This window comes from Salvelinus sp. IW2-2015, unplaced genomic scaffold (genome assembly GCF_002910315.2).
Source record: "Salvelinus sp. IW2-2015 unplaced genomic scaffold, ASM291031v2 Un_scaffold741, whole genome shotgun sequence".
Lineage (NCBI taxonomy): Eukaryota > Metazoa > Chordata > Actinopteri > Salmoniformes > Salmonidae > Salvelinus > Salvelinus sp. IW2-2015.
This window is the reverse complement of record NW_019942601.1, coordinates 517,275-532,380: the sequence shown is the minus strand read 5'-3', so window position 1 is coordinate 532,380 and position 15,106 is coordinate 517,275. Positions and strand designations below refer to the sequence as shown.

The following is a 15,106-nucleotide window of genomic DNA, read 5'->3' as shown; positions in this document are numbered from 1 at the left end:
AGGTGTCTAAACTTGAAAACACTGGAGGATATTGAAGGACGGTGTCTAACTGAACATGGCAGGGAATATTGAAGGGGAGGTGTCTAACTGATAACCACTGGCGAGGGGTAAGTGAAGGGGGAGCGTGTCTATCTTAAACCACTGGAGGATAATTGAAGGGGAGGTGTCTAACTAACTGAAACACTCGAGATAATTGAAGGGGGAGGTGTCTAACTAACTGAAACACTGGAGGGATATGGTAAGGGGAGTTTCTAACTAACTGAAACACTGGAGGGATTAATGGAAGCGGGAGGTGTGTTCTAACTACACTGAATACGAAACACTGGAGGATAATTGAAGGGGGAGGTGTCTAACTAACGGAAACACTCGAGATAACTTGAAGGGGGAGGTGTCTAACTAACTGAAACACTGGAGGGATATTGAAGGGGGAGGTGTCTAACTAAACTGAAACACTGGAGGACGATAATTGAAGGGGGAGGTGTCTAACTGAAACACTGAGGGATAAATTGAAGGGGGAGGTGTCTAACTGAAACACTGGCAGGTAATTGAAACAGGGGGAAGTGTCTAACGGAAACACTGGAGTGAATATTGAAGGGGGAGAGGTGTCTAAACTAACTTGAAACCACGAGAGCGTATACTTGAAGGGGGAGGTGCTCTAAACTAACTTGACACACTGGAGGGATTAATTGAAGGGAGGTGTCTAACTAACTGAAACACTGGAGCGGATAATTGAAGGGGGAGGTGGTCTAACTAACTGAAACACTGGAGGGATAATCTGAACGGGGGATGTGCTTAATACTGCAGAACACTGGGAGGATAATTGAAGGGGGAGGTTGTCTAACTAATCTGAAACACTTGGAGGGGATAATTGAAGGAGGAGGTGGCTAACTAAAACTGAAACAACTGGAGGGATAATTGGAAGGGGAGGTTGTCTAACTAACTGAACACTGGAAGGGATACATTGAAGGGGAGGGTCTAACTAAACTGAAACACTGGAGGGATACATTGTAAGGGGGAGGTTGTCCTAACTACTGAAACACTGGAGGGATAATTGACAGGGGGAGGTGTCTAAACTGAGAACACTGGCAGGGATAATTGAAGGCGGGAGGTGTCATAACTGAAAACACTGCTAGGGATAATTGAAGGGGAGGTGTCTAACTGAAACCACTGGAGGATAATTTAAGGAGGTGTCCTAACTAACTGAAACACTGAGGGATATTGAAGGGGAGTGTCTAACTAACTGAAACCACTGGAGGGGATAATTGAAGGGGAGGTGTCAACTAACTGAAAACACTGGAGGGATAATGAAGCGGGGAGGGTGTCTAACTAGAACTGAAAACTGGAGGGATCAATTGAAGGGGGAGGTGTTCTAACTTAACTGAAACACTGCAGGGCCGATAATTTGGAAGGGGGGGGTGTCTAACTAACTGAAAACACTGGATGATAATTGAAGTGGGAAGGTGTCTACAAACTGAAACACTGGAGGGATAATTGAAGGGGGAGGTGTCTAAACTAACTGAAACACTGGAGCGGTAGAATTGGAAGGGGAGGTGTCCTAACCTTGAAACACTGGAGGGTTAATTGAAGGGGGATGCGTGTCTAACTGAAAACACTGGAGGCGAATATTGAAGGGGAGGTGTCTAAGCTGAAACACTGGAGGGATTAATTGAAGGGGGACGGTGTCTAACTGAAAAAACTGGAGGATAATTGAGAGGGGGAGGAGGTGTCTACACTAACTGAAACCACTGGAGGATAATTGAAGGGGGAAGGTGCTCTAACTTAACCTGGAAAAACACTGAGGCATAATTGAAGGGAGTGCTCTAAACTTAACTGAAACACTGAGGGATTAATTGACAGGGGGAGGTGTCTGAACTAACTGAAAACTGGAGCGATAATTGAAGGGGGAGGTGTCTAAACTAACTGAAAACACTGGAGGAGAATTGCTGAAGGGGGGTGGTCTAACTAACTGAAAACACGGCATGGATTTAATTGAAGTGGAGGTGTCTAACTAAACAACTGCCGAGGGAAATTGAAGGGAGGTTGTCTAACTAACTGAAACATCTGGAGGGATCAAGTTTGAAGGGGGAGGTGTCCTTAACTAACCTGAAACACTGGAGGATAATTGAGGGGACGTGTCTAACTAACTGAAAACAACTGGAGGATAATTTGAAGGTGATGGTGTCTTAACTAACTCGACACCACTCGAGGGATACATTGGAAGGGGAGGTAGTCATAACCTAACTGAACACTGGCACGAGGATAATTTGGAAGGGGATGTGTCTAAACTAACTGAAACACTGGAGGACTAATGAAGGGGAGACGATGTCTAACTAACTGACACACTGGAGGGATAATTGAGAGCCCGGGAAGAGTGTGCTGGAACCATAATGCTGAACACTGAGCAGAGGAATAAGATTAGAAGGGCGGCAGATGAATACTGAAGCTAACGTGACACAACAAGGATCTGGAGGGATAGAGTGCTGAAAAGGCAAGGACGGTGTTACAATACAACTGAAACTGCCAGAACACCTGGGAGGATAGTTGACAAATGGGGGCAGGGTGGTCGTAGACTAACGACACACTGGAGAGGATAATTGAAAGGAGGATGTACGTACTGAAGACCTCAGAAAACTAGACAAGACACCTGAGGGAAGACATTGAAGAGAAGAAGGTGATTGACTAACACTAACCATGCGAAGACGAGCGGAGGCAATAAGATATGAAGGGGGAGTGAACTCGCTAAAGCAAACTCGAAACACTCAGGCAGGTGAGATCGAACAGTGCGACAACAAGCATACGTGAATAAACTGTTCGGGGTGTATTGCAGCTGCGAAACAACCCTACATACTCCGTATTAAAGCGATGTTTCGAAGAGTATTTCCTGGGTGCATCTGGTCCCCGCTTCAACACCACCTTCCCCCAGAATAGAGGAGTCAGTGCACAATAGATAGCCAAGCAAGATCAAGCCAGACATTGGCCACAGTGAGGATACAGAGCTGCACCCATAGGAGAAGTGCAGCGCAACTGCCAACAGGAAGTAGGACACATAAGAGCCCAAACTACGCGTCTGAGGCTACCGGCAAAATGGAGATGATGCCGTACACACCACAGCTAACTTCGACAATCGACTAGGAACCCCTATGAAACCCGGACACTACCACTTGGGAATCAGTCGCGCGACAGATGAGACGGAGCCACGGAGACCTCGAGCACAAAGAGTACTCACACGCACCAGGTGAGTCGGCCTAGAGAGCGCGTCAGCGACCATGATGCGCGTGCGCGTCACGACAATGCGAGAAAGAGAACAACGCTCACACCATCTAAGCGTGGAAACTCCGCCAGCACAAAGCGGATCCCTAAGACCAACAACCGCCGTCTACCGACCCTGTCACGAATAAGAAGCCGCGTCTCGCCGGTATATTAGTGTATGTATAGCCAAAAATAACTACGACCACAAAGTAAGTAACTCCACAACACGACCGACAGTATGCGTCACACAGAGCGCCACAGGGGTGAGAGCTGACTCACACCACAGGGAACCACACACACCAACAGAGGTTACTCACCACAGAGACACGGCAGTTCAGCGAGACCAACAAGGTATCTCACCAGCGACACGAGGATGTGACTCGAACATCACGCGAGGTACTCAGCACAGATCAGGATCATTCACCACCCAAAGGCTACTCCACCACATCGAACCGCAGGAGAAACTCGCAGACACGCCACGCGCCAGCAGGGTGAGCATACAACCGGAACAAACCAGGAGACCACACCCACAACACCCAAGTACGGCGGATAAGCTCACGAGAACACAGAAGGATACATGTCACACACAAAGGTGAGCTAACACACCACAACGCCAGTAGGGCTCAGCAAACCAGAACAAGTAATCATCGAGCAGCCAACCAAAGAAAAAGTTAACTCAAAAAACCAAAACAAAGCAAACACACAAGACGACTGCCAACTGAGAACCCAACCTATCTCCGCGCAATGGGAGAGCAGCGCTCACACAGCCACCACCGGTACTCACACAATAGTATAGCAGCTCACACACGGGAACCAAAGACGACACCAGTCTATACACGCGCAGCAACGACGACGCATAGTACTCACAATAAAAATAAACCGCACGATCAGCACACACAAACGCACGGAATGCCCTAACCATAGAGGCAGCTTACGACAATTATTAAGTGCGAGCATCCACCAGCAAAGCACCCTAACCCACTCCCGAACCAGCAAACACACAACTGCAAAGATTCAGCAGAAAGAAAGATTGGAAATTTAGCAAGTGCATGAAAGATTACACATCTACTAGAGAAGATAACAAAACAAAAGAACAATCATAGTTTCCACAGACAATTGCCACAGAGAGTTGCAAGGAGATAACAACGAAGAACAAAATTACCGAGGAGGATACTACCAAATTAGCAGAGCAAGGATAAGACAAATGTACCTTTTACGAAGTGAACAAGGACTTGCCAACAAAGTTCTAAGAGAATACAACAGCAATAATATTTAAGCGTACCATTCTCACATAATACTGTAGAAATAGCGAGCAAGCAATTATATTAAACCGCAGATGTGCCGGCAGAAGATTCAATAGAGCCAAATAACAACCGTGACATCAGAATGTATTATAGGTAGAGTGTCCCCATTCGTAGTACTAACGACCTAGGAGCAGACCAAATATAAGTGTTAGGACAAATGAAATAGATCCAGGGGGAGTCTACCATCAGACAATAACCCATACAGCAGAACTTCATAGACAGACGCGCAAAAACATTCTGTTAGATACACAAAATCGAATTATATTCTATAATGTTGAAAATTTCCCAGAAGATCAAGCAGAATACTAGCGTAAGCCATAAATATACTCACACTTAATGCCAATTCCCAAGTTCTATCGGAGTAGAGACACAGACCCAGTATTATGTTTCACAGTGCCAAACTTTCCCATTTCTAGAGAGTAACAGCAGCAATTATTAGCCCTCCAAATTCATTCCGAAAGTCTTCGTAGATAACTACAGCAGACAACATTTAAAATTATCAAAGACAAATATCCCGTACAATGAGACTTATGTCTGTCTACATACAATTCTTTTAAGTCTTCTATTTATATATGATTTTCTCTACATAAGATTATCCTCTTTTCCTATTTAGACTACCCCCCTCTACCGTCAACCATTATTCATTGCGGAGCTATACGTAGCCTCCACATTGTTAAAAATTGGTTGCACGCGAGCGGGTACAGAGCCTCTGAATTTGCCTCTGCATCCCTCCGGAGGCTCCGCAATTGGTTCAGTATTACTTAGTGCCTTGTTGCAAGCACGATGCAACAAAGCACTAAAGGCACTTATTCTGTACAGGCTTCCTTTCCTTCTCTGTAATTGTTTTAAGTCACCATTGCCTCGTGGTAAATCTTGAGCGGTTCTTCCTCTCCGACAACTGAGTTAGGAAGGTCGCCTGTATCTTGTGTGACTGATGTATTGATACACCATAAAGTGAAATTAATAACTTCACCATGCTCAAAGGGATATCACATGTCTTTTTTTTGTTTACCATCTACCAATATGTGTCCTTTGCAAGGCATTGGAAAACTCCCTGCTGTTTGAAATTCACTGCTTGACTGAGGGACTGTACAGTTAATTGTATGTGTGGGGTACAGAGATGAGGTAGTTATTCAAAATCATGTTAAACTATTATTGCACACAGCGAGTCCATGCAACTTTATGTGACTTTAAGCACATTTTACTCCTGAAGTACAGTATGTAGGTTGCCATAACAAAGGGTTGAATATATTACTGACTCAAGACAATTCAGCTTTTCATTTTAATTTGTAAACATAAAAAAAAAAAAAACAATAGTTCTACTTTACATATGGATTTTTTGTCTAGTCGAGGACAAAAAATAAAAATGTGTCCATTTACACATCCAGACTGTAACACAACAAAAAATTGGAAAAAGTCAGCGAGCGCTTTCTGAAAGCCGCTGTATTTGTTACCTGTAGGGTTTTTAACGCTGTCCTGGGTTTGGGGTTGGGTAAACCTTGGCTGCTGCTGGTGGCACCACCACTCTGGTTCCTCTACTGGCTTGTTCATGGAGAACTCAACTGTCTCTCCAAGTTCTGGTCAGCGTTTTAACTACAGACCGGACAACACAAAACAAACCCAGCTGAATAATCTGATACTCTTCAATACTCATATTCAAAAACATAAAAATTAGAGCCCTGGGCAAGATGAAAACTTACTGTATAGCAATGCAATGACAATACAAATTGTAGAACTGTAAGTTACATAATAGATGATACGTTTGGATTCATGGTAGATTGGCCCTTATTGTGGGCTAAAACAGATCCAATAAACAAAACCGGTCGGACCTCCACGGTGGGTTGTTAGACTTGTAGGCCCTTCTGAGAGATCTGTCTGTCCCAGACCAGTCCCTCTCCCTGGTAGAACCAGACATTGGGGTACATCTGCCTTGGCTGGGATCCAGACTGCACCACCCTCACAGAGGGCCAGACCTACTGCCAGGGCTGGTGACAGAGACACCAGACCTACTGCCAGGGCTGGTGACAGAGGGAATGTCTTCTCCTGATGCCTCATCCTCAAACTGAAGGAGGAGGGGTGCTGAAAGAGAAAGATCACGTATACAGGTACTGTACAAACGATGGCAGTGGGGTACGTTCAGTAGATACTGTAAACATGGCAGTGGGTACGTTCAGTAGATAACTGTTAAACATGGGCAGTTGGTACGTTCAGTAGAATACTGTAAACATGGCAGTGGGGTACGTTCAGTAGATACTGTAAACATGGCAGTGGGTACGTTCAGTAGGATACTGTAAACATGGCAGTGGGGTACGTTCATAGTATACTGTAAACATGGCAGTGGGTACGTTCAGTATATACTGTAAACATGGCAGTGGGGTACGTTCAGTAGATCGTAAACATGGCAGTGGGCTACAGTTCAGTAGATGACTGTAAACATGGCAGTGGGGTACGTTCAGAGATACTAGTTAAACATGGCAGTGGGTACGTTCAGTATATACTGTAACATGGCAGTGGGGTACGTTCAGTTAGTACTGTACACAGGCAGTGGGGTCGTCGATAATACTGTAAATGGCAGTGGTACGTTCAGTAGATACTGAAACAAGCATAGGGGGTACGTTCAGTAAATACTGTAAACATGGCAGTGGGGTACGTTCAGTATGTACTTATACTGTAGAACATGGCAGTGGGGTACGTTCAGATAATACTGTAACATGGCAGTGGGTACGTTCAGTATATACTGTAAACATGGCAGTGGGTACGTTCAGTAATACTGTAACATGGCAGTGGGGTACGTTCAGTAGATACTGTAAACATGGCAGTGGTACGTTCAGACGTACTTAACATGGCAGTGGTACGTTCAGTAGATGATACTGTAAAACACATGGCAGTGGGGTACGTTCAGTAGATAGTAAACATGGCATGGGGTACGTTTCGAGTAGATACTGTAAACATGGCAGTGGGTAGTCAGTAGATACTGTCAACATGGCAGTGGGGTACGTCACGTAGATATAGTACAACATGGCAGTGGGGTACAATTGTATCAAGTAGATCTACTGTAAACATGGCCAGTGGGTACGTTCAGTAGATACTGTAAAATGGCAGTGGGTACTTCAGTAGACTGTAAGACCAGTGGCAGTGGGTACGTTCGAGTAGAGGTATACTGTAAACATGGCAGGGGGTACGTTCAGTTAGATACTATAACATGGCGAGTGGTATTCATGTAGATACGATAACATCAGTTGGCTACGTCTGAGTATATACTGAAACATCACGTGGTACGCTTCATCAGATAACTGTAAGACATGCAGTGGTACGTTCGAGTTAGAGATACTGTAAACAGCAGTGGCGGTTACGGTCAGTACAACTGTAACATCGGCGCTGGTACTTCAGTAGATACTGTTAAACATGGCAGTGGGGTACGTCAGTCAGATACTAAACATGCAGTGGACGCTTCGCTATTACTGAACAAACAATACACAAGCAGGAAAGATAGGAAAAACTTCTTCCGGTAATAACTTCAGGAAGCCTGCGGAAAAAAACATTTTTTTGATTATTTATTATTATTTTTGATGTATTTCTACATTTTTAGCAAACTAGCCCTGTACGAACAGGAAATAAAAAAGAGCGTACAATCTTAGCGGTGGGAATCACTCGGTCGGCTGCTGTCGATGACATAACGCACCTAGCTGCCGATGAGAGAACTAAGGGACCGGCACGCGGAGGTGTACGTTCATACTGGGGATACTAGATAACATGGCATGGTATTGTTCAGTAGGATTACTGTAAACATCGGCAGTGAGGACGTATCATATGTACTGAAACAATAGTCCATCGGGTACGTCAATATCATATACTGAACGATGGGAGTACGTTCATAACTTAAACATCAGTGGGTGTTACGTTCATAGATTTTTAAATGCATGCGCGATTGGGGTACTTCAGTATAACTGTAAGCATGTGGCATGGGACCGTTCACAGTGGGGTACGTTCAGTAGATACTGTAAACATGGCAGTGGGGTACGTTCAGTAGATACTGTAAACATGGCAGTGGGGTACGTTCAGTAGATACTATGGGCATACCTGTTCTTTTTTCTATGAGTCCCTGGTGTCTGTTGAGGTTGTGGAGCCTTCTCTTTCCTCAAGGAGGCTTTCACCTTCACTGGTGTCTGTCTGCTTTTTGGACTCTTCTCCCGGCTAGGACTCCTCTTCTCTAAAGACAAACATGTTAATGTGCTAAGCAGATCTGGGGGATTTCAGTTTACTTCCTGAATTGAGTAAATTGAAATATAATTGAGGCCAACCCTGGTACTAAGAGCAGGAGTGTGTGTGAAAACGTAGAGACTGAGTGGCACATCTCCATGGAGATGAAGCTGTGTGACATGCTTCTTGGACCTGAAGGTTAGGTACAATACGGAGGTGTGTGTTGGTCCTTACTGCGGGACTGCGGGGTGGTACTGGGTATGGTAGCCTGTCTGGGTAAAGTAGGTACGGTGGTCCCCTGGCTCCTCTGCAGGGCGTGCACCCTGCGCGTCAGCTCTCTGGCCAGGCTCTCTCTGAGCTCCAGGAGGTCTGCCTTCTGTTTGGACATCTGATGTCGCTGACCAGATACCAACGCGCTCAGGCTCTTAAAGGACTTCTTGGATATACCCTTGGTTCCCTGGAATGTAACATAAGGGATTTTAGATATAGATCACTTCTCCCATTAGGCATTTGTTATAATAAAATGACAGATTTTGACTTCAGTTAGAGAGAATACTGTCTTGAATATATGGATTTCCTTGCATGTAGGGTGTTCACCCATAACATTGTTATTTAATTAAATGTTCATGAAATATGTTAATTCAATAGAGAATTCAATTCAGAAAAACATTAGTTCAACCCGTATGTCTCTACCATATATGGTTCCACGGTTACAGACAATCTACCTCTTGAGAATGTAGCCTGATTACAGTGAATAGAACGTCCTTACGGGTCAACAGTGGTCGCTGCTCAACAGAACGCTGTCACTGCTCTGTGGGCAGAATGGCGTTAACTTTGAACGTCAACTCACAAGCTAGCTAGTAGCTGCAATTCGGGGTGTGATAACATGAGCTTTTTCTAAACGAAATCGGCGGAACACAAAACAAAATTGAGCCTATATATATATATACACACACACAGTATATATAAAATTTACAACGCTAACATAATTAATTTCAATATCTGCCCTCTGACATAAAAAAAAAAAGATGTATTTCTGAGTGTTTCCCTTTGAATCGCGATAGAAACGGCCCCTCAACATTGATTGACCAGGGTTAGAGAAATAAAATACCACAGATCTACAGATGATAAATGACGACGGTATCAAGTTGATTTTGATTGGTCCAAAGTGCAGAAGCACCTTCTAATGTTACCACCTCCAAATGCCGAAATATGGAAGAGATGTAAAACAGTATAGCTTCCGTCCCTCTCCTCGCCCCTACCTGGGCTCGAACCAGGGACCCTCTCCACACATCAACAACTGACACCCACGAAGCATCGTTACCCATCGCTCCATAAACAACTACTTCAAGGTCTCAGACCGAGTGACGTTACCGATTGAAACGCTATTAGCGCGTACCCCCGCTAACTAGCTAGCCATTTCACATCGGTTACAGAAATACAACCAAGAGCTCGGCGATCTAAACTAGCAACGGTCACAGCAAACTTATTTAATCAACACTGTTCAGTAAAAGCATACTTAGGTTATAATATTGTAGAGAACAGTCTAATGATTGATTGTATGTAATTCATGATGACAATAGGCTAAAGAAAATGCCATTTAGGCATTTATATTTCACTACATTCCAGAGCACTGAGAGAAGACCCTATATACCCTATATACACCCTATATACCCTATTCAGTAGTATTCAGACCCCTTGACTTCTTCAACATTTTGTTTACGTTTACTGCCTTATTCTAAAATTGAAGAAAAAAAACAAAAAACATACCCCATAATGACAAAGTGAAAACAGGTTTTTAGAAAACAGAAATACCTTATTTACATAAGTATTCAGACCCTTTGTGAAGGAACTCGAAATTGATCTCAGGTGCATCCTGTTTCCATTGATCATCCTTGAGATGTTTCTACAACTTGATTGGAGTCCACCTGTGGTAAATTTAATTGATTGGACATGATTTGGAAAGGAACACCTGTCTATATAAGGTCCCACAGTTGACAGTGCATGTCAGAGCAAAAACCAAACCATGAGGTCGAAGGAATTGTCCGTAGAGCTCCGAGACAGGATTGTGTCGAGGCACAGATCTGGGAAAGGGTACCAAAACATTGACAGCAATGAAGGTCCCCAAGAACACAGTGGCCTCCTTGGTTCTTAAATGGAAGAAGTTTGGAACCACTAAGTCTCTTCCTAGAGCTGGCCGCCAGGCCAAACTGAGCAATCGGGGGAGAAGGTCCTTGGTCAGGGAGGTGACCAAGAACCCGATGGTCACTCTGACAGAGCTCCAGAGTTCCTCTGTGGAGATGGGAGAACCTTCCAGATGACAACCATCTCTGCAGCACTCCACCAATCAGGCCTTTATGGTAGAGTGGCCAGATGGAAGCCACATGACAGCCCACTTGGAGTTTGTCAAAAGGCACCTAAAGCACTCAGACCATGAGAAACAAAATCCTCTGGTCTGATGAAACCAAGATTTAACTCTTTGGCCTGAATGCCAAGCGTCACGTCTGGAGGAAACCTGGCACCATCTATGGTGAAGCATGGTGATGGCAGCATCATGCTGTGGGGATGTTTTTCAACGGCAGGGACTGGGAGACTAGTTAGGATCGAGGGAAAGATGAACAGAGCAAAGTACAGAGAGATCTTTGATGAAAACCTGCTCCAGAAAGCTCAAGACCTCAAACTGGGTAGAAGGTTCACCTTCCAACAGGACAACCACCCTAAGCACACAGCCAAGATAAACTCAGGAGTGGCTTCGCGACAAGTCTCTGAATGTCCTTGAGTGGCCCAGCCAGAGTCCGGACTTGAACCCTATTGAACATCTCTGGAGAGACCTGAAAATAGCTGTGCAGCGACGCTCTCCATCCAACCTGACAGAGCTTGAGAGGATCTGCAGAGAAGAATGGGAGAAACTCCCCAAATACAGGTGTGCCAAGCTTGTAGCGTCATACCCAAGAAGATTCGAGACTGTAATCACTGCCAAAGGTGCTTCAACAAAGTCCCGAGTAAAGGGTCTGAATCCTTACGTAAATGTAATTTCAGTTAAAAAATAAAAATACAAAGTTTTTGCTTTGTCATTATGGGGTATTGTGTGTAGATTGACGAGGGGGGGGAAGGGGGGAGGAAAGATTTAATACATTTTAGAATAAAGCTGTAAGGTAACAAAATGTGGAAAAAAGTCAAAGGGTCTGAATACTTTCCGAATGCATATTTATTTAACTTTAACTTTGTGACAACTGCTGATTTGATTGACCTGAGTGATTGATTGAATAAAGTGTACGTACCTTTCTAAGGCCCATCTTCTCCAGCCTCTCCTCCAGCGTTTCCTCTAGTATGGCTCTGAACTCCTTCACCAAGGCGGGGTTCCTCCGGAGGGACTCCAACAGTCTCCTCCTGGTCTCACCAGAGTCCTCCAGATCTAGGAGATATCACAGGATGTTGACTTTAATTGTTCTATAAAAAGAAGACTAACAAAATATACATGATTCATAGTATGATTAATGCATACTTTCTTCCTCCTCCTCCTCCTCCTCTTCCTCCTCCTCCTCCTCCTCCTCCTCCTCCTCTGTGGAGTGTTGGACCGCTTGTTTGATGGCAGTATCTGACAGAAAACCATCACATTACCATAGAAAATATGTTTTATTTGATTGAATATCCTAAACATACAATATACTTGCAGTGAAGCCGCTGAACAACTACATCACACCAGTCATCCAACAGACTCCCATTCAGAAGCGACACACAGAAGCATCCAGGGTCAACGCCCTGCTCAAGGGCACGTCGACAGATCTCCCACAAGGCCAAAAAACAGGGGACCCGAACCCTCCAAGATCCCCCCCCACACAGTTCCCCAAGAGCTGCCTCTCTAGAACATAGTATCTTGAATACAATAAAAGTCTAGAATAAATAAATAGGCCTGTGTTTTGTATTACCTGCCACTGGTCTTCTAGACATCCTGTTGATCTGTAATACAGATGGTAATACAGACCTGATAAAAGCGCTCTCGACCAAGACAACAACTTAACATACTGCCGTAATTATAGACGGACAGCAATCAACAACAACAGCATAGTGTTGGTAGCTGATGATCATACCTTATTCTCCTGAGACCTGATGAGCCGGTCTTTCTGTTGGACCCTGGCAGACAGGGAGGTGACCTGTTGTTCTAGCCTGTGTCGGTCTGACCTGTGTTCTACAGACAGGGCCAGCTGCAGCCTATCATTCTCACTCTGCAGCTGAGGAGGACAACACGTTAGGAGAATACTTTTAGTGTCCGCTATTCAACCCAACCCCCGACACACACACACACACACAAATCCAAAGAAGGGGGCACCAAAGCACAGACATGCATCTTACCTCATCTCTCTCCAACATGTGCCTGTTCTGGACCTCTTTAAACCGTTTGTTCCACTCACGCTTCTGAAGGAGACGGACAGAGATAGAAAAAAGGCCCGTGCTAACACCCAACGTGGATTTTAGTTTAAGCTTTGTGTCGATTCTCCTGATTTCATAGCAACATGTCTTAATAGACCACATACTGACATCTCAGCTGGTGAGAGATAGATAGATAGATAGATAGATAGATAGATAGATAGATAGATAGATAGATAGATAGATAGATAGATAGATAGATAGATAGATAGATAGATAGAAGATAGATAGATACGAATAGATAGATAGATAGAAATAGATAGATAATATGATAAGGCAACCAGTGAAGAAAAACACCATGTAAAATACAACCATATTTAGCTTATTATTTTTTTAACTGTGTGCTTATCCATTGTCATTGTTACAACACTGTATATATATAATATAAATTTGTTAATGTCTTTATTGTTTAAACTTCTTGTATGTGTATGTTACTGTTATTGTATGTTTATTTCACTTTTGTATAATATCACCTCACTTGCTTTGGCAATGTTAACACATGTTCCCATGCCAATAAAGCCTTGACATTGAATTGAATAGATAGATAGATAGATAGATAGATAGATAGATAGATAGATAGATAGATAGATAGATAGATAGATAGATAGTAGATGATAGATAGATAATAGATAGATAGAAAAATAGAAGATAGATAGAGTAGATAGATAGATAGTAAATCAGTGGGCAGAATACCTGACCACTGGATGACCCAACTTAAGGAAAGCTTTGACTATGTACAAGACTTAGTGAGCATAGCCTTGCTATTGAGAAAGGCCGCCGTAGGCAGACATGGCTCTCAAAGAGAAGACTAGGCTATGTGCACTGCCCACAAATGAGGTGGAACACTGAGCCTGCATCCTAACCTCCTGCCCAATGTTGACCATATTAGAAGACATATTTCCCCTAGATCTCAAACAGATCCACAAAGAATTTGAACAAATCCAATTTGATAAACTCCCATACTACTGGGAGAAATTCCACAGTGTGCATCACAGCAGCAAGATTTGTGACCTGTTGCCACAAGAAAAGGCAACCAGTGAAGAACAAACAACATTGTAAATACACCCATATTTATGCTTATTTAATTTTAATTTGTGTGCTTTATCCATTTGTACATTGTTACAACCTGTAATATATAATATAATATAACATTGGTAATGTCTTTAATTGTTTGAAACTTCTGTATGTGTAATGTTTACTGTTAATTTGTATTGTTTTTTCACTTTTGTATAATATCTACCACGCTTTGGCATGTTAACACATGTTCCATGCCAATAAAGCCCTTGAAAATGTGAATTGAATAGTAGATATTAGATAGATAGATAGATAGATGATAGATAGAATAGATAAGATTAGATAGATAGATAGAAATAGATAGAATAGATAGATAGAATCGATAGATAGATAGATAGATAGATAGATAGATAGATAGATAGATAGATAGATAGATAGATAGATAGATAGATAGATAGATAGATAGATAGATAGATGGATAGATGGATAGATGGATAGATGGCCAGAAGAGTACTGAGACAAACAGAGCCCAGGTAGTGGTGTGTTCTTCTGTCTTACCTGCTCAGACATCTTCTTCTTCATCATCCTCTTCGCTGCCTCCTCTCTCTGCTGCAGCTCATCGTCCTCTTGATAGGAGCCCAGGTTAGAAACAGTCACTTCTTCTCTGGTCTGGAGCTCCTGCAGTTTCTGTCAAGTGAGTTTTCCCATCTTGTTAAGTCATGAGACAACACAGTAAGTAAAGAAAAACTGAACATATTATTATTATTATTATTTTCATGTTGGCATTAAGTATTTGTTTTAGAAAAAATACATCAAGGTATAAAACTGGCATAACTGGTATAAAACTGGCATAAAACTGGCATAACTGGTATAAAACTGGCATAACTGGTATAAAACTGGCATAACTGGCA

The 15,106-nt window shown here is 43.2% G+C and overlaps 1 protein-coding gene across 1 annotated transcript in view; it reads right to left on the bottom strand.

Moving 5' to 3' along the window:
- The window catches only part of dzip1l (DAZ interacting zinc finger protein 1-like), a 39,469-nt gene that overhangs the window by 7,857 nt on the left and 16,506 nt on the right, over positions 1 to 15,106 (bottom strand). The window contains exons 8-15 of the mRNA XM_070438300.1: positions 14,754 to 14,882; positions 13,107 to 13,169; positions 12,845 to 12,985; positions 12,683 to 12,713; positions 12,259 to 12,351; positions 12,035 to 12,168; positions 8,988 to 9,210; positions 8,634 to 8,763 (exon numbers count right to left, since the gene is read on the bottom strand). Coding sequence (XP_070294401.1) covers positions 8,634 to 8,763; positions 8,988 to 9,210; positions 12,035 to 12,168; positions 12,259 to 12,351; positions 12,683 to 12,713; positions 12,845 to 12,985; positions 13,107 to 13,169; positions 14,754 to 14,882 — 944 coding nt within the window. The remainder of the gene's footprint in view (positions 1 to 8,633; positions 8,764 to 8,987; positions 9,211 to 12,034; positions 12,169 to 12,258; positions 12,352 to 12,682; positions 12,714 to 12,844; positions 12,986 to 13,106; positions 13,170 to 14,753; positions 14,883 to 15,106) is intronic.